Consider the following 24,346-nt stretch of genomic DNA (forward strand, 5'->3'; position numbering starts at 1 on the left):
AACCAATGGAGTTGTTCAAAAGTGCAACTCGTCCCGCTAAAAACAAGTCCTCACATGGCAATATTGACTGAAAAATAAAAAAAGTTATGGCTCTGGGAAGAAGGGGAGCAAAAAATGAAAACGCAAAACGAACATACAGTTAGGTCCATATATATTTGGACAGAGACAACCTTTTTCTAATTTTGGTTATAGACATTACCACAATGAATTTTAAACAAAACAATTCAGATGCAGTTGAAGTTCAGACTTTCAGCTTTCATTTGAGGGTATCCACATGAAAATTGGATGAAGGGTTTAGGAGCTTCCGCTCCTTAACATGTGCCACCCTGTTTTTAAAGGGACCAAAAGTAATTGGACAATTGACTCCAAGGCTATTTCATGGACAGTTGTGGGCAATCCCTTCATTATGTCATTCTGAATTAAGCAGATAAAAGGCCTGGAGTTGATTTGAGGTGTGGTGCTTGCATTTGGAAGGTTTTGCTGTGAAGTAAACATGCGGTCAAAGGAGCTCTCCATGCAGGTGAAACAAGCCATCCTTAAGCTGCGAAAACAGAAAAAACCCATCCGAGAAATTGCTACAATATTAGGAGTGGCAAAATCTACAGTTTGGTACATCCTGAGAAAGAAAGAAAGCACTGGTGAACTCATCAATGCAAAAAGACCTGGGCGCCCACGGAAGACAACAGTGGTGGATGATCGCAGAATAATCTCCATGGTGAAGAGAAACCCCTTCACAACAGCCAACCAAGTTAACAACACTCTCCAGGAGGTAGGCGTATCAATATCCAAATCTACCATAAAGAGAAGACTGCATCAAAGTAAATACAGAGGGCTCACTGCACGGTGCAAGCCACTCATAAGCATCAAGAATAGAAAGGCTAGACTGGACTTTGCTAAAAAAAATCTAAAAAAGCCAGCACAGTTCAGGAAGAACATTCTTTGGACAGATGAAACCAAGATCAACCTCTACCAGAATGATGGAAAGAGAAAAGTATGGCGAAGGCGTGGTACAGCTCATGATCCAAAGCATACCACATCATCTGTAAAACACGGCGGAGGCAGTGTGATGGCTTGGGCATGCATGGCTGCCAGTGGCACTGGGTCACTAGTGTTTATTGATGATGTGACACAGGACAGAAGCAGCCAAATTAATTCTGAGGTATTCAGAGCCGCCATACTGTGTGCTCAGATCCAGCCAAATGCAGCCAAACTGGTTGGTTGTCGTTTCATACTACAGATGGACAATGACCCAAAACATAAAGCCAAAGCAACTCAGGAGTTTATTAAAGCAAAGAAGTGGAATATTCTTGAATGGCCAAGTCAGTCACCTGATCTGAACCCAATTGAGCATGCATTTCACTTGTTATAGACTAAACTTCAGACAGAAAGGCCCATAAACAAACAGCAACTGAAAACCACCGCAGTGAAGGCCTGGCAGAGCATCAAAAAGGAGGAAACACAGCGTCTGGTGATGTCCATGAGTTCAAGACTTCAGGCAGTCATTGCCAACAAAGGATTTTCAACCAAGTACTAGAAATGAACATTTTATTTACAATTATTTAATCTGTCCAATTACTTTTGGTCCCTTTAAAAACAGGGTGGCACATATTAAGGAGCTGAAACTCCTAAACCCTTCATCCAATTTTAATGTGGATACCCTCAAATGAAAGCTGAAAGTCTGAACTTCAACTGCATCTGAATCGTTTTGTTTAAAATTTATTGTGGTAATATCTAGAACCAAAATTAGAATAATGTTGTCTCTGTCCAAATATATATGGACCTAACTGTATCTCCACTCATGATGGTTTTAAAGAACCCTGGGGTGACTCATTTGCTTGTATAGGAGCTTTCTAGTCATGCTCTGTGCAGAAGTCATTGTACAGGGAGATGGAGCTGTGACCAGAACTTATTATGAATGATGGATACTGTGCCATCTATTTATTGGAGATACTTTTCTGATAACACACTCCCCTGTATAACACGTCTAAATTTTATTTATCTTCTACAAATCTGGTAAAGTATTTCCACGTTCAGGGTAAGTGTCTTGTATCCGCTGCATGTAGCTGTCCATCTGAAGGCTGTCTTTCATTAGTCACTGTAATGTCTCCACCAATTTCTCCTTCCACAAGTAGGGACACCGCTCTCTCTACTTTTCCTGTGGCCGCTAATGCCACAACCGCCTGTCCTGTGGGAAATCCCATGCGTTCTAGCTGCTGTAGCCTGAAAAAGGAAGCCAGTGTGCAATTAGAAAGAAATACACAGAAAAGCATTTTTTTAAAGCAAAAACAAACAAAATATAAACCAGATATTTTCCTGATGTCTCCACTTCTGTTAGGGCTAAACTGTTCTATTCAACCAGTTCTTAGTTATATCTGTTTCTTCTGTTTATAGGACTGGTGTCAAATGAAATATGACTTCTTAAAAGAATGATCTCAAGGTTCTTATTAGGTTAAAAAAAAAGCTACCGTACTTTGCAATTTTCATCTTGTTAAAAGTCCTGTCCATTCTCAAAAACTTAGGGATTTTTAATTTTATAGCTTAGAGCTCATTGCCTGTCTTGAAGATCTTAAAGTGACAGGTTGCATAGTTAGCAGGCTCTGTGCTTTAGAGCAGAGGTGGACAATTTTCCCACATGGCCACATGAGAGACCATAACTTTTCTGGAGTTCAGGAGGGCTGAACCAACAAGCTGAACTTAATTCTGCTTATAACTATTAATTTATGTCAATATTAATCACTTAAAGGGAACCTATCACCCCGTTTTTTAAAGATTAGATAAAAATAGTGTGAAATAGGGGCAGAGCTGGGCTTTACATTAGTGCCTCTTTGGTGCCTTTACACCCCCGTTAGGCTGCCGAAATACCTTAGTGAAGTGTCCGTTTTGTCCTGTCACTCAAGCTGGTCAGGTCGGATGGGCGTGGTCACAGCGCTGTTTGTCCCCCAGGATCCTGCTCATCATTACGTTGGTGGCGTAGTGGTGTGCGCATGTCCAAAGAGAAGATCCACTGCCCAGGAGATGAATAACGGCGCGGTCTTCGCTATTCAGCCGTTTACCGGTGGGCGCGGCCATCTTTCCTGTGGCCGCGCCTGCGCAGATGGAGCGCTCTGCTGCCCGGGGCTTCAGGAAAATGGCCGCCGCGATCTCCATCTGCGCACGCGTGGAATCCCGCGGCCATTTTCCTGAAGCCCCGGGCAGCAGAGCGCTCCATCTGCGCAGGCGCGGCCACAGGAAAGATGGCCGCGCCCACCGGTAAACGGCTGAATAGCGAAGACCGCGCCGTTATTCATCTCCTGGGCAGTGGATTCATCTGCTGGACATGCGCACACCAATCTTTAAAAAACGGGGTGATAGGTTCCCTTTAATATTGAGCAGAATTAAAGCAAACCTGTCACCAGGTTTTTGTTACCATATCTGACAGCAGCATAACATAAGGAAAGAGACCCCGATTCCCGTTATGTATCACTTATTGGGCTCTTTAGTGTAGTTTTGATAAAATCACTATTTTATCTGCTGAAGATCTACCAGTTCTAGGAATGCTGAGTTATGTATAACCCCGTCCACACTAATGATTGGCAGCTTTGTACCTATGGTCAATATGCACAAAAAGCTGCAAATCAGTGTAGGGGGCGGGGTTATACAGAGCTCATGAATATGGAGGACTACATGGCAGCAGGTTTACTAGTCCTCTAGTGAAAAATCTGCCAGTGATTTTATTAAAACTATAGCATTCTCCCTTGAGAAAGAGGGACGTTTCCCTCGAAACGCGTCGGGATTGGCCCCTACACACGTCTGTCACATACGGACAGGTGACGTCACCATTACACCACGCCCCCCGCTAACCTCGCTACGCTGACAGCGGCGCCATCGGCCGAGGCCCCCGCTGAGTCACGGCGGCATGCTTTTACGGGGGTTTGCTAACTTGGGGAGGACTCTCCCATTGCCAAGTACCACTGAATAGTGGGGAACATACCGCTATGCAAATGGACATTTCAATCTGTAAGTGCCTCTCAGGGCGGCATCCCCTTTTTATATATATTTTGATTACTTTTTGGCAGTTTCTCACACCATACTGGCGGGTTTGCCTGCTGCTGTTATTCTAGGCACACGTGTTTAGCGCCTTTGTGATTTTCAGTTTATCATTTTGAAAGTATGAAGTTGTCATCATGCTAGACATTAATTTTTACCAAAATGCTTTGGAATATAGGTATGGTAATTTAATTACAGAAAACTGACTACTTAAAGTTTTGCTTATACTATTTATTGATCACAACATAGAAAGTAATTAATAGTTTACAATGCCATAACTTAGTATTTTGTAGCACAACCTCTTTAATTACTGTACCACACCGACAGGGCATTGAAGCCACTAGGGTAGTCAAGACATCCAGAGGGATTTTGCGCCATTCCATTTGCAAACAATTCATCTTTATTGCTCTGGGTATGGGCCCCAACTCATCCCAAAGGTGCTCTACAGGGCTTATTGCTGTGGGTACGGGCTCCGACTCATCGCCCTAACTCATCCCAAAGGTGCTCTATAGGGTTTATTGCTCTGGGTACGGGCCCCGACTCCTCTCCCTAACTCATCTTAAAGGTGCTCTATAGGGTTTATTGCTCTGGGTACGGGCCCCAACTCCTCTCCCTAACTCATCTTAAAGGTGCTCTATAGGGTTTATTGCTCTGGGTACGGGCCCCGACTCCTCTCCCTAACTCATCTTAAAGGTGCTCTATAGGGTTTATTGCTATAGGTATGAGCCCCAACTCCTCTCCCCAACTCATCCCAAAGGTGCTCTATAGGGTTTAATTCAGGTGATTGACTTGGCCATTGCAACCAGCGGACATTTTTCTTTGCTACCCAATTTTTTACTAAATTGGATGTGTGCTTAGGATCATTGTCATGCTGGAATTTCCAGCCCCTGCTTACTTTGGTTTTACCATGTAGCAGCATTACATTCTCCAGTATATCCTTGTACATGGTAGCATTTATATTTTCATCAATTCTATGCAGAGGGCTGGTATTTTTTGGCTGGCAAGGAGCCAATAACCGTGGTCCTTCCCAACTAGATATCAGCCCGCAGCTGTCTGCTTTGCCTTAGCTGGTTGTTAAAAATAGGGGGTCCTCATGGCATTTTTTAACCCATTTATCCCATATGACGTAATATCCCGTCGCGGTGACCTGGGACTTAATTTCCAGTGATGGGATAGTACGTCATAGGCAATCGGCCGTGCTCACGGGGGGAGCGAGGTCGATCGCCGCCGGGTGTCAGCTGATTATTACAGCTGACATCCGGCACTATGTGCAGGAGGGGGACTCCCTGCGTGCTTCCCTGAGACCCTCTGAGCAACACGATGTGATCGCGTTGCTCCGAGGGTCTCCTACCTCCTCCTTCCTGCAGGCCCGGATCCAAAATGGCCGTGGGGGGCCTTACGGGTCCTGCGGGGAGGTGGCTTTCAAGCGTCTGCTCAGAGCAAGCGCCGGGAAGTCTCCCTGCACTGCCTGTCAGATCGCTGATCTGACACAGTGCATTGCAAAGTGTCAGATCAGCGATCTATCACTTTACTGTGATGTCCCCCCCTGGGGCAATGTAAAAAAGTAAAAAAAAAAATATTTACATGTGTAAAAAAAAATATATATATACTGTTCCAATAAATAAATTTCTTTAAATAAATAAAACAATAAAAGTACACATATTTAGTATCGCCGCGACCGTAACGACCCGACCTATAAAACTGTCCCACTAGTTAACCCCTTCAGTGAACACCGTAAAAAAAACCCAAAAAAACGAAGGATTATCACACCGCCAAACAAAAAGTGGAATAACACGCGATCAAAAAGATGGATATATATAACCATGGTACCGCTGAAAACATCATCTCGTCCCGCAAAAAAAGAGCCACCATATAGGGTCATCAACGAAAAAAGAAAAAAGTTATAGTCCTCAGAATAAAGCGATACAAAAATAATAATTTTTTATATAAAATAGTTTTTATCGTATTTGTTCATTCGACCTCACAAAAATTGGAATGAAAAGTGATCAAAAAATGTCACGTGCCCGAAAATGGTACCAATAAAAACGTCAACTCGTCCCGCAAAAAAAAAAAAATACCTCACATGACTCTGTGGACCAAAATATGGAAAAATTATAGCTCTCAAAATGTGGAGACGCAAAAACTATTTTTTGCAATAAAAAGTGTTTTAGTGTGTGACGGCTCCCAATCATAACAATCCGCTAAAAACCCCGCTATAAAAGTAAATCAAACCTCCCTTCATCACCCCCTTATTTAGGGAAAAATAATAAAATTTTAAAAAATGTATTTACTTCCATTTTCCCATTAGGGTTAGGGTTGGGGCTAAAGTTAGGGCTACAGTTAGGGTTGGGGCTAAAGTTAGGGTTGGGGCTAAAGTTAGGGTTTGGATTACATTTACGGTTGGGATTAGGGTTGTGGTTAGCATTATGGTTGGGATTAGGGGTGTGTTTGGGTTAGGGTTTCAGTTAGAATTGGGGGTTTCCGCTGTTTAGCCACATCAGTGGCTCTCCAAACACGACATGGCGTCTGATCTGAATTCCAGCCAATTCTGCGTTGAAAAAGTAAAACAGTGCTCCTTCCTTTCCCAGCTCTCCCGTGCGCCCAAACAAGGGTTTACCCAAACATATGGGGTATCAGCAGCGTACTCAGGACAAATTGGACAACAACTTTTGGGGTCCAGTTTCTCCTGTTACAATTGGGAAAATACAAAATTGGGGGCTAAAAAGTAATTTGTGTGGAAAAAAAATGATTTTTTATTTTCACGGCTCTGTGTTATAAACTGTAGTAACTGTAACTGTATAAAATGAGAATTTGCTGGTCAACTTTTAACCCTTATAACTCCCTAAGAAAAAAAAATGTTGGTTCCAAAATTGTGCTGATGTAAAGTAGACATGTGGGAAATGTTACTTATTAAGTATTTTGCGTGACTTATCTCTGTGATTTAAGGGCATAAAAATTCAAAGTTGGAAAATTGCGAAATTTTCACCAAATTTCCATTTTTTTCACAATTAGACACAGGTAATATCAAAGAAATTTTACCACTACCATGAAGTACAATATGTCACGAGAAAACAATGTCAGAATCATCAGGATCCGTTGAGGCATTCCAGAGTTATAACCTCATAAAGGGACAGTGTTCATAATTGTAAAAATTGGCCCGGTCATTAACGTGCTAACCACCCTTGGGGGTTAAAGGGTTAAATTTATTTATTCGTAGAAAGCTGTACAAAAATGGAGGTAAAAAATGTGGTAAAAATGCACGAGTGCACACAGCTGTGTGACTTTAAGGTTACTAGAGTTCCCAGCTGCTGGGACACTTGGAGGCTGTGAACTAAGTTTACCAGAGTTCACAACCTCCAGTTGTTCCAGCAGCTGGGAACTCTAGTAACCTTAAAGTCTCCTTTAAAGGGACACTTAAGGGCCTCACAGTCGCTGGGTCACACAGAGCTTGTTCGGCAGTCCGTGTGACCCAGTGGCATCGCTACAGTACATCAGACTGCCGGAATGCACTCTGAATGACACGGCGTGTTTAATCACCTTAATATTGAGGATCGTTTACATTTTTAAAAAAATCCTACGTCTCAATTCCTGCTTACTGGGATTTTCTGCTTTTATGAAAACAATGCTTAAAGGGAAGGTGCCACCAGTTTTCTTGTAGTTTGTTTTTTTGTGAAATTAAGCTTAAAATAGTAAATAAAATGTACTAATGCAATGTTTGCACTGTTTGCAAACATTTCTATATGAAAAATATTATATATTTTCTTACAAATATATATATTGACCACTAGGGGGAGCATTTTCCGTTTTAGACCTCAAGCAGCTATAGTGAGACTTACCAGCTTTACTGTTAGCTGGAAAATCTGGGCAGTAACTGCTGACATCAGCATTTCCCTCCCCTTTTGGGTGGTCTAATATCCCTGGGGCAGAATGAAGAGCAGCATCACAGGGCAGAGCCATTTTGTGTGTGACTGCCCTGTGATCTGCTATCACCAGCAGTTTATAGTTTATGTGGTGTGTATGGAGCAGCATTGTCTGTGCAGAGCTGTCTGTGACTCATCCCTCAGTAATAAGTAGGAGCTCCAGGTCTGCAGTGAATGGCCAGGCATTGTGGAGGAGGGGAGAGATACATTGTATGGCAGACAGAGGTGTCAGGTGTCACCTCTCTCTGCAGGCTGGGAATGCATGGAGCTCCTGTGATAGAGAGTAAGTGGAGCTGGGCAGAGAGCACTGGGCTATAATAAAATGGCGGCTAGTCACACCTACAGCAGTGAGTTGTGCAGCCCACAGAGGCGTGCCCAGCTCACTGCTAACACCTCTCCAATGTTATAGATAGGGTCCTCGCCGGTCTATTATCTCCTATGTCCATGGGGTGCTGTAAAATGACACTGCTAGTGCCCTGCTACTGCTGCAAAACCAAGATGTCAGCCCCCAGTTCCTTCTTTAAACACATATAACACACGAAATCTGTTTCGCATGCATTTAAAACTTGGTTATAGCAGCATGTTATGCTACATTACAGTGATTTATTAATGATCTACAAACGCGGTACCTTACCTTTAATCACTATATCAATAAAAATCAACACAAATTTTTTTTTAACCGTTCTAATGCAGCTGATGGAGTTAATTAGAAGTATACTATATATATTGGTAGTTGACATGTCTTTCTATTCTTGACCCAATAAATGGATTATGGATTATATCTGTGCCACCGAGCACAATCAGTAAGATGGTGGTGGATCCATAAGCACATGAGTAATGTGAGACTTGTAGTTCTACAAGGCCGAAAAGAGCCAGCCTGCTTTATTTTATTGTTTGCGGTCTCTGAATGAGAACATTCTTGTTTAATGTCAGAGTCAACAAACCTACAAAGCTGAAAAGTGCAATTGTATCCAGTGAAGGTGAGATGAAAAGTCTGAACTCCAGTCTGATGCAACTGGCAGAGAACTCTGTGAGGCTTCTGCTGAAGCATTTAGTTCAGACAGCCCTGTAAATGTTGGTTACAATTATATCTACTTCTTAGCCTGGAGAACTTTGCAAGATCTGGTTTGCAGCCTTGGACTGCGGGGTATGATGGTAAGGTGTGCTTTTACACTGCGTTTTGGCACCGTTCGTTGGTGTCTTTCCTGGCTGCATTCACAACACCTATGGCAATGAATGGAGAAAGCCAGTGAATGTGCTGCACCTCTCCATTCACTGTTGGTTGAACACCAGTCAGAAAAGGGACCCCCATTCTGAAGATAGGTGCCTGACCCGCATCTGTTATATATATATATATATATATATATATATATATATTGGTTTTAAGATAAATGTAAGTCATAAATGTCTTTTTTAGATAACTCAATTCTCAGGATAACCACCCTAAGTATGTGAAAGCCTGCAATTGACAAGAAAAGTATTGCATTTGTCCAGTGCATTTCAGCCATAGGGCTTGAGAAATATCTGAATTTACTTGGCAGCCTGAGATTGTAGAATACGTGGTCATCATGTCTGTCATTTGATTGTGGATTAACTGTCTCACCTAAGTGCCGACACACTGGATTTGTTCAAGGTTGGCTCTTGTTTCAGCTTTTCCTGTTCTTCATATTCCCTCAGAGAAGCCAGAATACCTGCTTCCAACATCTCCTCTTCTAAGGATACTCGATCTCCTAACCACACAGGAGTTTCTCTAAAATTAGAGACATTGGAAGCTTCTATAGTTTCCCCAGGTATAGCCAAATCATTGAAAAGAACTGTCTCATAGGCATCTGTATAGAATGGAAGTCTGAGAGAGAGGAAGAATATTAGAAGATTAAAAAGAAGTAATGAAATGTTAATGTATGCAGGCTTGGACTGGCCCACAGGAGAACAGGAGAATCCTCCGGTGGGCCCCAGTCCTAGAGTGAGCCACCACCCTCTTTTATGAGCAGTACTTGGCACAATATACTTGAATCACTATGTACACACACAGGAGGCATCTTATTCATTTATCAATCTACCCAGCTCATTGTTATATAAATTTGTGATTGAGGCTAATGTCATATTTATATGTAGCTGAGAAGTGGGGCCCTGGAGTTGGTTACTGGTGGGCCCTTGGCACCCAAGTCAGACATTGAATGTATATAATACTTACTGCTCTTGTGCTGTGGAATTACCACCATATAATAAAGAACTTTCTTCTTGAGTTGGTATAAACCGTGCCAGGTTAAAAGTGGCCAGGCAGTTGCAGACGTGCATGCTATCCAGTGCCCGTCTTTTTGAAACTGGCAGCTCTAGGCGGTGAAGTAATCCAGCGCGAACTGCAGGCTAGCTGTAAGGAATATCTCCAACAATCTGAGTTGCTTAGATACTATAAGGGATACTGCTGCTAAAATGTGTACAGCGGGGGAAATAAGTATTGAATACGTTGCCAATTTTCTAAGTAAAATATATATTTTTCACTAAGGGGCAGGATTGCTAATTACTGATAGATGTCAGCTGTTCTCATGACTTTCCATGGTTTTTTGCACCTCTTTTCCTTCATGTATTCAATACTTTTTCCTTATGTCATTTCTCATGATTACACATAACTTAATTTATGGATATCTATAGTTTGATTTCTTTGCCTGTGTGGATTGGATGGGCTGATATTTACATCTGGTGAGAATTTCCTGCCAATAGCACCTTTAGAAATATATTTACTTAGAAAATTGGTGACGTGTTCAATACTTATTCACAGTGCCCTCACTTTAATAAATACATAGCGTCCTCTCTTGTTAGATATAAAATTAAATATACAGTATAATATTATTACTATATAATAAGGGATGGCACTATACATAACTAGAGAGGATACTACATAATAAGGGACTGTGTTTAACATAAAAAAGGAAACTATGTAATTGAGGACAGCACTATATACACTCACCGGCCACTTTATTAGGTACACCATGCTAGTAACGGGTTGGACCCCTTTTGCCTTCAGAACTGCCTCAATTCTTCGTGGCATAGATTCAACAAGGTGCTGGAAGCATTCCTCAGAGATTTTGGTCCATATTGACATGATGGCATCACACAGTTGCCGCAGATTTGTCGGCTGCACATCCCAAAGATGCTCCATACAAGGCAGGATGGATCCATGCTTTCATGTTGTTTACGCCAAATTCTGACCCTACCATCCGAATGTCGCAGCAGAAATCGAGACTCATCAGACCAAGCAACGTTTTTCCAATCTTCTACTGTCCAATTTCGATGAGCTTGTACAAATTGTAGCCTCAGTTTCCTGTTCTTAGCTGAAAGGAGTGGTACCCGGTGTGGTCTTCTGCTGCTGTAGCCCATCTGCCTCAAAGTTCGACGCACTGTGCGTTCAGAGATGCTCTTAGGCCTACCTTGGTTGTAACGGGTGGCGATTTGAGTCACTGTTGCCTTTCTATCAGCTCGAACCAGTCTGCCCATTCTCCTCTGACCTCTGGCATCAACAAGGCATTTCCGCCCACAGAACTGCCGCTCACTGGATTTTTTTTCTTTTTCGTACCATTCTCTGTAAACCCTAGAGATTAGAGTTGAGCGACTTTCATTTTTTTAAGATCGAGTCGGGTTTTGTGAAACCCGATTTTGTCCAGAGTCGAGTCGAGTGCAGTCGGCCGATTATCGCTAAAAGTCGGGGATCGACCGAAACACGAAACCCAATGCAAGTCAATGGGGAAGCATAGTCGGCAGTGAGTGGAGGCCAGGAAAACACCTACAGTGCCCATTTTAATGCCAAAAACATCCATTCTTGTTTCTGAAGCTTGTCAATCTTAATTAACTTTATAATAATAGTTGGGCATAGGGAATTGGGGGTCATTTGGCAAAAGTTGTGGGGGGAGTAGGGCCGGCTCAAGTTTTTCGTGGGCCCAGGAAATGCGGACTACGTCACGGCGGTGTTGCAGGGAAAGGTAAGTATTTCAACGTTGCAAGTGCTGTGATCCTGAGCAAGCAGGGGGGGCCCACTCGTTCGCATTGGCACTGGCACAGGGCCCCTCAAAGTACAGCGATGTGTGTTTGCATGGCGGGGGCGCCTCCCACCAGCAGCGACACTTTTGCGTACTCTGAGGGGCCCTGTGCCAGTGACGTCGCCAACGAGTATGCCCCCCCACCTGATGAAGGAACCTGCACTTTCATCTGCACCTTCCTCTCTGTCCCTGTGTAAGGTGGTATAACATGCGGGAAGGGGAACCTTACTTTCAGCAGGGTCAGATTCTGGCTGTGTAGAGTATAAGGGGAATGTAGTGGTCTAGGTCAATGTACCAGCAGACTCATCTAGCAGTGGCTGGGCAATGGGCAGGATGAGGAGGAAACAGATATAGGGCCAAAGAATAAAGTAGGCTAAATGCAGTTCAAAATTGGTAACAGGACTAAACAGGCGGCATTGCTTTGTTCAGTGGAGTAGCAAACCCAAGAGCAGCAGACACTGTTTCAAGGGCATAACCACACTAGTAGGCCAAATGCAGTTTAATATCTGATTAAATGTGGAAGCTCAGCTTTGTTCAGTTGAGGACAACACCAGGCAGGGGCAGACAGACACCTTTAGTAGGCCGGAACAGCCAATTGCATTTTTAAAAATGGTAATTTGGAACAGAAGGTTGAAGCTCAGCTTTATTCAGTTGAGGACAACACCAGGCAGGGGCAGACAGACACCTTTAGTAGGCCGGAACAGCCAATTGCATTTTTAAAAATGGTAATTTGGAACAGAAGGTTGAAGCTCAGCTTTATTCAGTTGAGGACAACACCAGGCAGGGGCAGACAGACACCTTTAGTAGGCCGGAACAGCCAATTTTTTAAAAAAACAGCAGTTAGTAAGAGGCAGAAGGTAGAAGCTCAGCTTTATTCAGTTGAGGACAACACCAGGCAGGGGCAGACAGACACCTTTAGTAGGCCGGAACAGCCAATGGCATTTTTAAAAATGGTAATTTGGAACTGAAGGTTGAAGCTCAGCTTTATTCAGTTGAGGACAACACCAGGCAGGGGCAGACATTCACCTTTAGTAGGCCGGAACAGCCAATTGCATTTTTAAAAATGGTAATTTGGAACAGAAGGTTGAGGCTCAGCTTTATTCAGTTGAGGACAACACCAGGCAGGGGCAGACAGACACCTTTAGTAGGCCGGAACAGCCAATTGCATTTTTAAAAATGGTAATTTGGAACAGAAGGTTGAAGCTCAGCTTTATTCAGTTGAGGACAACACCAGGCAGGGGCAGACAGACACCTTTAGTAGGCCGGAACAGCCAATGGCATTTTTAAAAATGGTAATTTGGAACTGAAGGTTGAAGCTCAGCTTTATTCAGTTGAGGACAACACCAGGCAGGGGCAGACATTCACCTTTAGTAGGCCGGAACAGCCAATGACATTTTTAAAAATGGTAATTTGGAACAGAAGGTTGAGGCTCAGCTTTATTCAGTTGAGGACAACACCAGGCAGGGGCAGACAGACACCTTTAGTAGGCCGGAACAGCCAATTGCATTTTTAAAAATGGTAATTTGGAACAGAAGGTTGAAGCTCAGCTTTATTCAGTTGAGGACAACACCAGGCAGGGGCAGACAGACACCTTTAGTAGGCCGGAACAGCCAATTTAAAAAAAAAACAGCAGTTAGTAAGAGGCAGAAGGTAGAAGCTCAGCTTTATTCAGTTGAGGACAACACCAGGCAGGGGCAGACAGACACCTTTAGTAGGCCGGAACAGCCAATGGCATTTTTAAAAATGGTAATTTGGAACAGAAGGTTGAGGCTCAGCTTTATTCAGTTGAGGACAACACCAGGCAGGGGCAGACAGACACCTTTAGTAGGCCGGAACAGCCAATTGCATTTTTAAAAATGGTAATTTGGAACAGAAGGTTGAAGCTCAGCTTTATTCAGTTGAGGACAACACCAGGCAGGGGCAGACAGACACCTTTAGTAGGCCGGAACAGCCAATGGCATTTTTAAAAATGGTAATTTGGAACTGAAGGTAGAAGCTCAGCTTTATTCAGTTGAGGACAACACCAGGCAGGGGCAGACAGACACCTTTAGTAGGCCGGAACAGCCAATGGCATTTTTAAAAATGGTAATTTGGAACAGAAGGTTGAGGCTCAGCTTTATTCAGTTGAGGACAACACCAGGCAGGGGCAGACAGACACCTTTAGTAGGCCGGAACAGCCAATTGCATTTTTAAAAATGGTAATTTGGAACAGAAGGTTGAAGCTCAGCTTTATTCAGTTGAGGACAACACCAGGCAGGGGCAGACAGACACCTTTAGTAGGCCGGAACAGCCAATGGCATTTTTAAAAAATGGTAATTTGGAACTGAAGGTTGAAGCTCAGCTTTATTCAGTTGAGGACAACACCAGGCAGGGGCAGACATTCACCTTTAGTAGGCCGGAACAGCCAATGGCATTTTTAAAAATGGTAATTTGGAACAGAAGGTTGAGGCTCAGCTTTATTCAGTTGAGGACAACACCAGGCAGGGGCAGACAGACACCTTTAGTAGGCCGGAACAGCCAATTGCATTTTTAAAAATGGTAATTTGGAACAGAAGGTTGAAGCTCAGCTTTATTCAGTTGAGGACAACACCAGGCAGGGGCAGACAGACACCTTTAGTAGGCCGGAACAGCCAATTTTTTAAAAAAACAGCAGTTAGTAAGAGGCAGAAGGTAGAAGCTCAGCTTTATTCAGTTGAGGACAACACCAGGCAGGGGCAGACAGACACCTTTAGTAGGCCGGAACAGCCAATGGCATTTTTAAAAATGGTAATTTGGAACAGAAGGTTGAGGCTCAGCTTTATTCAGTTGAGGACAACACCAGGCAGGGGCAGACAGACACCTTTAGTAGGCCGGAACAGCCAATTGCATTTTTAAAAATGGTAATTTGGAACAGAAGGTTGAAGCTCAGCTTTATTCAGTTGAGGACAACACCAGGCAGGGGCAGACACCTTTAGAAGGACGGAACAGCCAATTTTTTTAAAAACAGCAGTTAATCAGAGCCAGAAGGTAGAAGCTCAGCTTTATTCAGTTGAGGACAACTTGAACTAGGGACTGCAGACAGACTTTGCAGGCTGTCCCCTGTGTGGACCATGCATCCAATACATTAACCCATTTAGCCACAAAGGACACGTAACCTTCCGTGGCCAGGCCTACAGGTCCATGTGTCTGTTGTCAGGTATACCTTTGGACTGACAAATTGACAGAATGCAAGGACAATGCGGTCTTTAACATGCAGGTGGAGGGGTGGGATGGCTTTTCTCGCAAAAGAATTGTCAACTGGGTAGCTCATAGCGTGGTATATCGTAGTTCATCCTGGCTTTATTAATATTAAATTAAATAAAAAAATAGGCTCTAGGCACTTTATTATTGGTTCCAGGGGTACACGGGCAGCAGTGGTCAGGTGAGTGGAGGCCTAGTGGAAGGAGGGACCTTAGACAGGCTTCGAAGGCCTAACATAATAAAATGGGCTGGCGGTAGGCACTTTATTATTGGTTCCAGGGGTACACGGGCAGCAGTGGTCTGGTCAGTGGAGGCCTAGTGGAAGGAGGGACCGCAGACAGGCTTCAAAGGCCTAACATAATAAAATGGCCTGGCTGTAGGCACTTTATTATTGGTTCCAGGGGTACACGGGCAGCAGTGGTCAGGTGAGTGGAGGCCTAGTGGAAGGAGGGACCGCAGACAGGCTTCGAAGGCCTAACACAATAAAATGGGCTGGCTGTAGGCACTTTAAAATTGGTTCCAGGGGTACACGGGCAGCAGTGGTCTGGTCAGTGGAGGCCTAGTGGAAGGAGGGACCGCAGACAGGCTTCGAAGGCCTAACACAATAAAATGGGCTGGCTGTAGGCACTTTAAAATTGGTTCCAGGGGTACACGGGCAGCAGTGGTCTGGTCAGTGGAGGCCTAGTGGAAGGAGGGACCGCAGACAGGCTTCGAAGGCCTAAAATAACAAACAATAGGCTCATGGCAGTTTTACAGCGGTTACATGGATACACGGGCAGCTTGGTGGTGAGTGGAGGAGTATTTAAAGTAGGGACCGCAGACAGGCTATCAAAGGCCTAAAATAACAAACAATAGGCTTATGGCAGTTTTACAGCGGTTACATGGATACACGGGCAGGCAGCTTGGTGGTGAGTGGAGGAGTATTTAAAGTAGGGACCGCAGACAGGCTATCAAAGGCCTAAAATAACAAACAATAGGCTCATGGCAGCTTTACAGCGGTTACATGGATACACAGGCAGCTTGGTGGTGAGTGGAGGAGTATTTAAAGTAGGGACCGCAGACAGGCTATCAAAGGCCTAAAATAACAAACAATAGGCTCATGGCAGCTTTACAGCGGTTACATGGATACACGGGCAGGCAGCTTGGTGGTGAGTGGAGGAGTATTTAAAGTAGGGACCGCAGACAGGCTATCAAAGGCCTAAAATAACAAACAATAGGCTCATGGCAGCTTTACAGCGGTTACATGGATACACAGGCAGCTTGGTGATGAGTGGAGGAGTATTTAAAGTAGGGACCGCAGACAGGCTATCAAAGGCCTAAAATAACAAACAATAGGCTCATGGCAGTTTTACAGCGGTTACATGGATACACGGGCAGGCAGCTTGGTGGTGAGTGGAGGAGTATTTAAAGTAGGGACCGCAGACAGGCTATCAAAGGCCTAAAATAACAAACAATAGGCTTATGGCAGTTTTACAGCGGTTACATGGATACACGGGCAGGCAGCTTGGTGGTGAGTGGAGGAGTATTTAAAGTAGGGACCGCAGACAGGCTATCAAAGGCCTAAAATAACAAACAATAGGCTCATGGCAGCTTTACAGCGGTTACATGGATACACAGGCAGCTTGGTGGTGAGTGGAGGAGTATTTAAAGTAGGGACCGCAGACAGGCTATCAAAGGCCTAAAATAACAAACAATAGGCTCATGGCAGCTTTACAGCGGTTACATGGATACACAGGCAGCTTGGTGATGAGTGGAGGAGTATTTAAAGTAGGGACCGCAGACAGGCTATCAAAGGCCTAAAATAACAAACAATAGGCTCATGGCAGTTTTACAGTGGTTACATGGATACACAGGCAGCTTGGTGGTGAGTGGAGGAGTATTTAAAGTAGGGACCGCAGACAGGCTATCAAAGGCCTAAAATAACAAACAATAGGCTCATGGCAGCTTTACAGCGGTTACATGGATACACAGGCAGCTTGGTGGTGAGTGGAGGAGTATTTAAAGTAGGGACCGCAGACAGGCTATCAAAGGCCTAAAATAACAAACAATAGGCTCATGGCAGCTTTACAGCGGTTACATGGATACACGGGCAGGCAGCTTGGTGATGAGTGGAGGAGTATTTAAAGTAGGGACCGCAGACAGGCTATCAAAGGCCTAAAATAACAAACAATAGGCTCATGGCAGTTTTACAGCGGTTACATGGATACACAGGCAGCTTGGTGGTGAGTGGAGGAGTATTTAAAGTAGGGACCGCAGACAGGCTATCAAAGGCCTAAAATAACAAACAATAGGCTCATGGCAGCTTTACAGCGGTTACATGGATACACGGGCAGGCAGCTTGGTGGTGAGTGGAGGAGTATTTAAAGTAGGGACCGCAGACAGGCTATCAAAGGCCTAAAATAACAAACAATAGGCTTATGGCAGTTTTACAGCGGTTACATGGATACACGGGCAGGCAGCTTGGTGGTGAGTGGAGGAGTATTTAAAGTAGGGACCACAGACAGGCTATCAAAGGCCTAAAATAACAAACAATAGGCTCATGGCAGCTTTACAGCGGTTACATGGATACACAGGCAGCTTGGTGGTGAGTGGAGGAGTATTTAAAGTAGGGACCGCAGACAGGCTATCAAAGGCCTAAAATAACAAACAATAGGCTCATGGCGGCTTTACAGCGGTTACATGGATACACAGGCAGCTTGGTGATGAGTGGAGGAGTATTTAAAGTAGGGACCGCAGACAGGCTATCAAAGGCCTAAAATAACAAACAATAGGCTCATGGCAGTTTTACAGCGGTTACATGGATACACGGGCAGCTTGGTGGTGAGTGGAGGAGTATTTAAAGTAGGGACCGCAGACAGGCTATCAAAGGCCTAAAATAACAAACAATAGGCTCATGGCAGCTTTACAGCGGTTACATGGATACACAGGCAGCTTGGTGGTGAGTGGAGGAGTATTTAAAGTAGGGACCGCAGACAGGCTATCAAAGGCCTAAAATAACAAACAATAGGCTCATGGCAGCTTTACAGCGGTTACATGGATACACGGGCAGGCAGCTTGGTGATGAGTGGAGGAGTATTTAAAGTAGGGACCGCAGACAGGCTATCAAAGGCCTAAAATAACAAACAATAGGCTCATGGCAGTTTTACAGCGGTTACATGGATACACAGGCAGCTTGGTGGTGAGTGGAGGAGTATTTAAAGTAGGGACCGCAGACAGGCTATCAAAGGCCTAAAATAACAAACAATAGGCTTATGGCAGTTTTACAGCGGTTACATGGATACACGGGCAGGCAGCTTGGTGGTGAGTGGAGGAGTATTTAAAGTAGGGACCGCAGACAGGCTATCAAAGGCCTAAAATAACAAACAATAGGCTCATGGCAGCTTTACAGCGGTTACATGGATACACAGGCAGCTTGGTGGTGAGTGGAGGAGTATTTAAAGTAGGGACCGCAGACAGGCTATCAAAGGCCTAAAATAACAAACAATAGGCTCATGGCAGCTTTACAGCGGTTACATGGATACACAGGCAGCTTGGTGATGAGTGGAGGAGTATTTAAAGTAGGGACCGCAGACAGGCTATCAAAGGCCTAAAATAACAAACAATAGGCTCATGGCAGTTTTACAGCGGTTACATGGATACACAGGCAGCTTGGTGGTGAGTGGAGGAGTATTTAAAGTAGGGACCGCAGACAGGCTATCAAAGGCCTAAAATAACAAACAATAGGCTCATGGCAGCTTTACAGCGGTTACATGGATACACAGGCAGCTTGGTGGTGAGTGGAGGAGTATTTAAAGTAGGGACCGCAGACAGGCTATCAAAGGCCTAAAATAACAAACAATAGGCTCATGGCAGCTTTACAGCGGTTACATGGATACACGGGCAGGCAGCTTGGTGATGAGTGGAGGAGTATTTGAAGTAGGGACCGCAGACAGGCTATCAAAGGCCTAAAATAACAAACAATAGGCTCATGGCAGTTTTACAGCGGTTACATGGATACACAGGCAGCTTGGTGGTGAGTGGAGGAGTATTTAAAGTAGGGACCGCAGACAGGCTATCAAAGGCCTAAAATAACAAACAATAGGCTTATGGCAGTTTTACAGCGGTTACATGGATACACGGGCAGGCAGCTTGGTGGTGAGTGGAGGAGTATTTAAAGTAGGGACCGCAGACAGGCTATCAAAGGCCTAAAATAACAAACAATAGGCTCATGGCAGCTTTACAGCGGTTACATGGATACACAGGCAGCTTGGTGGTGAGTGGAGGAGTATTTAAAGTAGGGACCGCAGACAGGCTATCAAAGGCCTAAAATAACAAACAATAGGCTCATGGCAGCTTTACAGCGGTTACATGGATACACAGGCAGCTTGGTGATGAGTGGAGGAGTATTTAAAGTAGGGACCGCAGACAGGCTATCAAAGGCCTAAAATAACAAACAATAGGCTCATGGCAGTTTTACAGCGGTTACATGGATACACAGGCAGCTTGGTGGTGAGTGGAGGAGTATTTAAAGTAGGGACCGCAGACAGGCTATCAAAGGCCTAAAATAACAAACAATAGGCTCATGGCAGCTTTACAGCGGTTACATGGATACACAGGCAGCTTGGTGGTGAGTGGAGGAGTATTTAAAGTAGGGACCGCAGACAGGCTATCAAAGGCCTAAAATAACAAACAATAGGCTCATGGCAGCTTTACAGCGGTTACATGGATACACGGGCAGGCAGCTTGGTGATGAGTGGAGGAGTATTTAAAGTAGGGACCGCAGACAGGCTATCAAAGGCCTAAAATAACAAACAATAGGCTCATGGCAGTTTTACAGCGGTTACATGGATACACAGGCAGCTTGGTGGTGAGTGGAGGAGTATTTAAAGTAGGGACCGCAGACAGGCTATCAAAGGCCTAAAATAACAAACAATAGGCTCATGGCAGCTTTACAGCGGTTACATGGATCCACAGGCAGCTTGGTGGTGAGTGGAGGAGTAGTGCAAGGAGTGTCTGTCCCAGTACTCCCCAAATATAAATAGATGTTAATGTCTCGCAAAACAACCAAAACAAAAAAAAGGTGGCATACTTAGGTACAGGGGTGGGCTCATCTACTGAGTTTCTGACATAGTAATTTGGCAGTAACTATTTAATGGTGCCAATATAGGACACAGACACAGACTACTTTAAGTAGCATCATAGATGTCTACAAATTTGTATTGTCAGTGCCAGACATTGAATGATGTCAGCGAATAGACTAAAGATTGGTGGAGCTGTGCGACATAATTTTGCACGTGGTAGAGCACATTTTGAGCTGGGGTAGGGGGGAACTCTCTTGAGGCCGGCGGGACCGCCCCAGGGCCCCTCATGTTACAACGGTGTGTCTGACGTTGGGTGCGCACCACCACCGCCAGAGACACTACATTGTACTATGAGGGACCCAGTAGCAATGCCGTCAACCAAAAGCGAGCACACCCACCTCTTCAGACAAACAGCAGTCTCACGGGTGCTTGCGCCAAGTCGCGATACCACGGCCCCGTGTGGGGAGTTTTGCCATTTAGGGAGGTGTAAACATGTCGTATGCTGTACAATCAGCTGCAGCAAATTAGACATTAGAAAAGTAATTCACAGGCAAGAGCTTTTCATAGGAAAGCTAGGTGTCGGCCGGGCAAGGTGGGGCAAAAGATTTCGAAATCCAGTTGTGGTTCATTTTAATGAATGTTAGATCGTCAACATTTTGGGTAGCCAGACGAGTCCTTTTTTCGGTTAATATTGAACCTGCAGCACTGAATACTCTTTCTGATAGGACACTTGCTGCCGGGCAAGCAAGCTCCTGCAATGCATATTCTGCCAATTCTGGCCAGGTGTCTAATTTGGAGGCCCAGTAATCAAATGGGAATGACGGTTGAGGGAGAACATCGATAAGGGATGAAAAATAGTTAGTAACCATACTGGACAAATGTTGTCTCCTGTCACTTTCAATTGATGCAGCAGTACCTGTCCTGTCTGCGGTCATAGCAAAATCACTCCACAACCTGGTCAGAAAACCCCTCTGTCCAACGCCACTTCTGATGTGTGCACCCCTAACACTCCTAGTCTGCTGCCCCCTGGAGCTCGTGTGAGAACGATCACGTGCGCTGTGTGCTGGGAATGCCTGAAGCAAACGGTCAACAAGAGTTGATTGTTTGGTTGCTAATATTAGTTCCAAGTTCTCATGTGGCATAATATTTTGCAATTTGCCTTTATAGCGTGGATCAAGGAGGCAGGCCAACCAGTAATCGTCATCGTTCATCATTTTCGTAATGCGTGTGTCCCTTTTTAGGATACGTAAGGCATAATCCGCCATGTGGGCCAAAGTTCCAGTTGTCAAATCTCCGGTTGTGATTGGTTGAGGGGCAGTTGCAGGCAAATCTACGTCACTTGTGTCCCTCAAAAAACCAGAACCCGGCCGTGACACGCAACCAATTTCCTGTGCCCCCGGGAAAGGTTCGGCATTAAAAATATACTCATCCCCATCATCCTCCTCGTCCTCCACCTCCTCTTCGCCCGCTACCTCGTCCTGTACACTGCCCTGACCAGACAATGGCTGACTGTCATCAAGGCTTTCCTCTTCCTCTGGTGCAGACGCCTGCTCCTTTATGTGCGTCAAACTTTGCATCAGCAGACGCATTAGGGGGATGCTCATGCTTATTACGGCGTTGTCTGCACTAACCAGCCGTGTGCATTCCTCAAAACACTGAAGGACTTGACACATGTCTTGTATCTTAGACCACTGCACACCTGACAACTCCATGTCTGCCATCCTACTGCCTGCCCGTGTATCCTCCCACAAATAAATAACAGCACGCCTCTGTTCGCACAGTCTCTGAAGCATGTGCAGTGTTGAGTTCCACCTTGTTGCAACGTCTATGATGAGGCGATGCTGGGGAAGGTTCAAAGACCGCTGATAGGTCTGCATACGGCTGGCGTGTACAGGCGAACGTCGGATATGTGAGCAAAGTGCACGCACTTTGAGGAGCAGGTCGGAGAACCCAGGATAAGTTTTCAATAAGCACTGCACCACCAGGTTTAAGGTGTGAGCCAGGCAAGGAATGTGTTTCAGTTGGGAAAGGGAGATGGCAGCCATGAAATTCCTTCCGTTATCACTCACTACCTTGCCTGCCTCAAGATCTACTGTGCCCAGCCACGACTGCGTTTCTTGTTGCAAGAACTCGGACAGAACTTCCGCGGTGTGTCTGTTGTCGCCCAAACACTTCATAGCCAATACAGCCTGCTGACGCTTGGCAGTAGCTGGCCCATAATGGGACAACTGGTGTGCAACAGTGTCATCTGCCGATGGAGTGGTTGGCAGACTGCGTTCTGTGGAAGAGCTGTAGCTTCTGCAGGAGGACGAGGAGGAGGAGGAGGAGGGGGTGCGAACGCCTACAGCCAACTGTTTCCTAGACCGTGGGCTAGGCACAACTGTCCCTAAATTGATGTCGCCTGTGGACCCTGCATCCACCACATTCACCCAGTGTGCCGTGATGGACACATAACGTCCCTGGCCATGCCTACTGGTCCATGCATCTGTAGTCAGGTGCACCTTTGTACTCACAGATTGCCTGAGTGCATGGACGATGCGCTGTTTAACATGCTGGTGCAGGGCTGGGATGGCTTTTCTGGAAAAAAAGTGTCGACTGGGTAGCTCGTATCGTGGTTCAGCGTACTCCATCAGGGCTTTGAAAGCTTCGCTTTCAACTAACCGGTAGGGCATCATCTCTAACGAGATTAGTCTAGCTATGTGGGCGTTAAAACCCTGTGTACGCGGATGCGAGGATAAGTACTTCCTTTTTCTAACCAGAGTCTCATGTAGGGTGAGCTGGACTGGAGAGCTGGAGATCGTGGAACTTTCGGGTGTGCCGGTGTACATGGCAGACTGAGAGACGGTTGGAGACGGTATTGTTTCCGCCGGTGCCCTAGATGCAATATTTCCTCCTACAAAACTGGTGGTTCCCTGACCCTGACTGCTTTTGGCTGGCAAAGAAACCTGCACAGATACTGCCGGTGGTGCGGAAAATGGTGGCCTTACAGTGACGGAAGGGATGTTGCGTTGCTGACTAGCTTCATTGGCCGAGGGTGCTACAACCTTAAGGGACGTTTGGTAGTTAGTCCAGGCTTGAAAATGCATGGTGGTTAAGTGTCTATGCATGCAACTAGTATTTAGACTTTTCAGATTCTGACCTCTGCTTAAGCTAGTTGAACATTTTTGACAGATGACTTTGCGCTGATCAGTTGGATGTTGTTTAAAAAAATGCCAGACTGCACTCTTCCTAGACTCGGATCCCTTTTCAGGGATTGCAGACTGAGCTTTAACCGGATGGCCACGCTGTCCTCCAACAGGTTTTGGCTTTGACACGCGTTTTGGGCCAGATACGGGCCCGGCAGATGGAACCTGTTGCGATGTTGATGCCTGCTGCAGCCCCTCCTCCACCTCCGCTTCTGAACTACTGCCGCCTGCACCCTGTTCCCCCAATGGCTGCCAATCGGGGTCAATAACTGGGTCATCTATTACCTCCTCTTCGAGCTCGTGTGCAACTTCGTCTGTGTCACTGTGTCGGTCGGTGGTATAGCGTTCGTGGCGGGGCAACATAGTCTCATCAGGGTCTGATTGTGGATCTGTACCCTGAGAGGGCAATGTGGTGGTCTGAGTCAAAGGAGCAGCATAGTACTCTGGCTGTGGCTGTGCATCAGTGCACTCCATGTCAGAATATACTTGTAATGGGCATGGCCTGTTAAATGTTTCACTTTCTAAGCCAGGGACGGTATGTGTAAAGAGCTCCATGGAGTGACCCGTTGTGTCGCCTGCTGCATCCTTCTCTCTTGTTGTAGTTTTTGCTGAGGAGGACAAGGAAGCGACTTGTCCCTGACCGTGAACATCCACAAGCGACGCGCTGCTTTTACATTTACCAGTTTCGGAAGAGGAGGCAAAAGAGCTAGAGGCTGAGTCTGCAATGTAAGCCAAAACTTGCTGTTGCTGCTCCGCCTTTAAAAGCGGTTTTCCTACTCCCAGAAAAGAGAGCGTTCGAGGCCTTGTGTAGCCTGACGACGAAACTGGCTCCACAGCTCCAGACTTAGGTGGAATATTTTTATCCCCACGACCACCTGATGCTCCACTACCACTACCATCAT

The 24,346-nt window shown here is 45.3% G+C and overlaps 1 protein-coding gene across 4 annotated transcripts in view; it reads right to left on the reverse strand.

Annotated features, from left to right (window-relative positions):
- Positions 1 to 1,899: 1,899 nt before the first annotated feature.
- RHBDD3 (rhomboid domain containing 3) overlaps positions 1,900 to 24,346 on the reverse strand; it is a 72,323-nt gene continuing 49,876 nt past the window's right edge. For all 4 annotated transcript variants that reach the window (XM_077296773.1, XM_077296764.1, XM_077296743.1 and 1 more), the window contains exons 4-6: positions 10,141 to 10,306; positions 9,550 to 9,792; positions 1,900 to 2,220 (exon numbers count right to left, since the gene is read on the reverse strand). In XM_077296773.1, coding sequence (XP_077152888.1) covers positions 2,031 to 2,220; positions 9,550 to 9,792; positions 10,141 to 10,306 — 599 coding nt within the window. In that variant the 3' untranslated portion in view covers positions 1,900 to 2,030. The remainder of the gene's footprint in view (positions 2,221 to 9,549; positions 9,793 to 10,140; positions 10,307 to 24,346) is intronic.

The sequence above is a fragment of the Ranitomeya variabilis genome, chromosome 1 (assembly GCF_051348905.1).
Source record: "Ranitomeya variabilis isolate aRanVar5 chromosome 1, aRanVar5.hap1, whole genome shotgun sequence".
NCBI lineage: Eukaryota > Metazoa > Chordata > Amphibia > Anura > Dendrobatidae > Ranitomeya > Ranitomeya variabilis.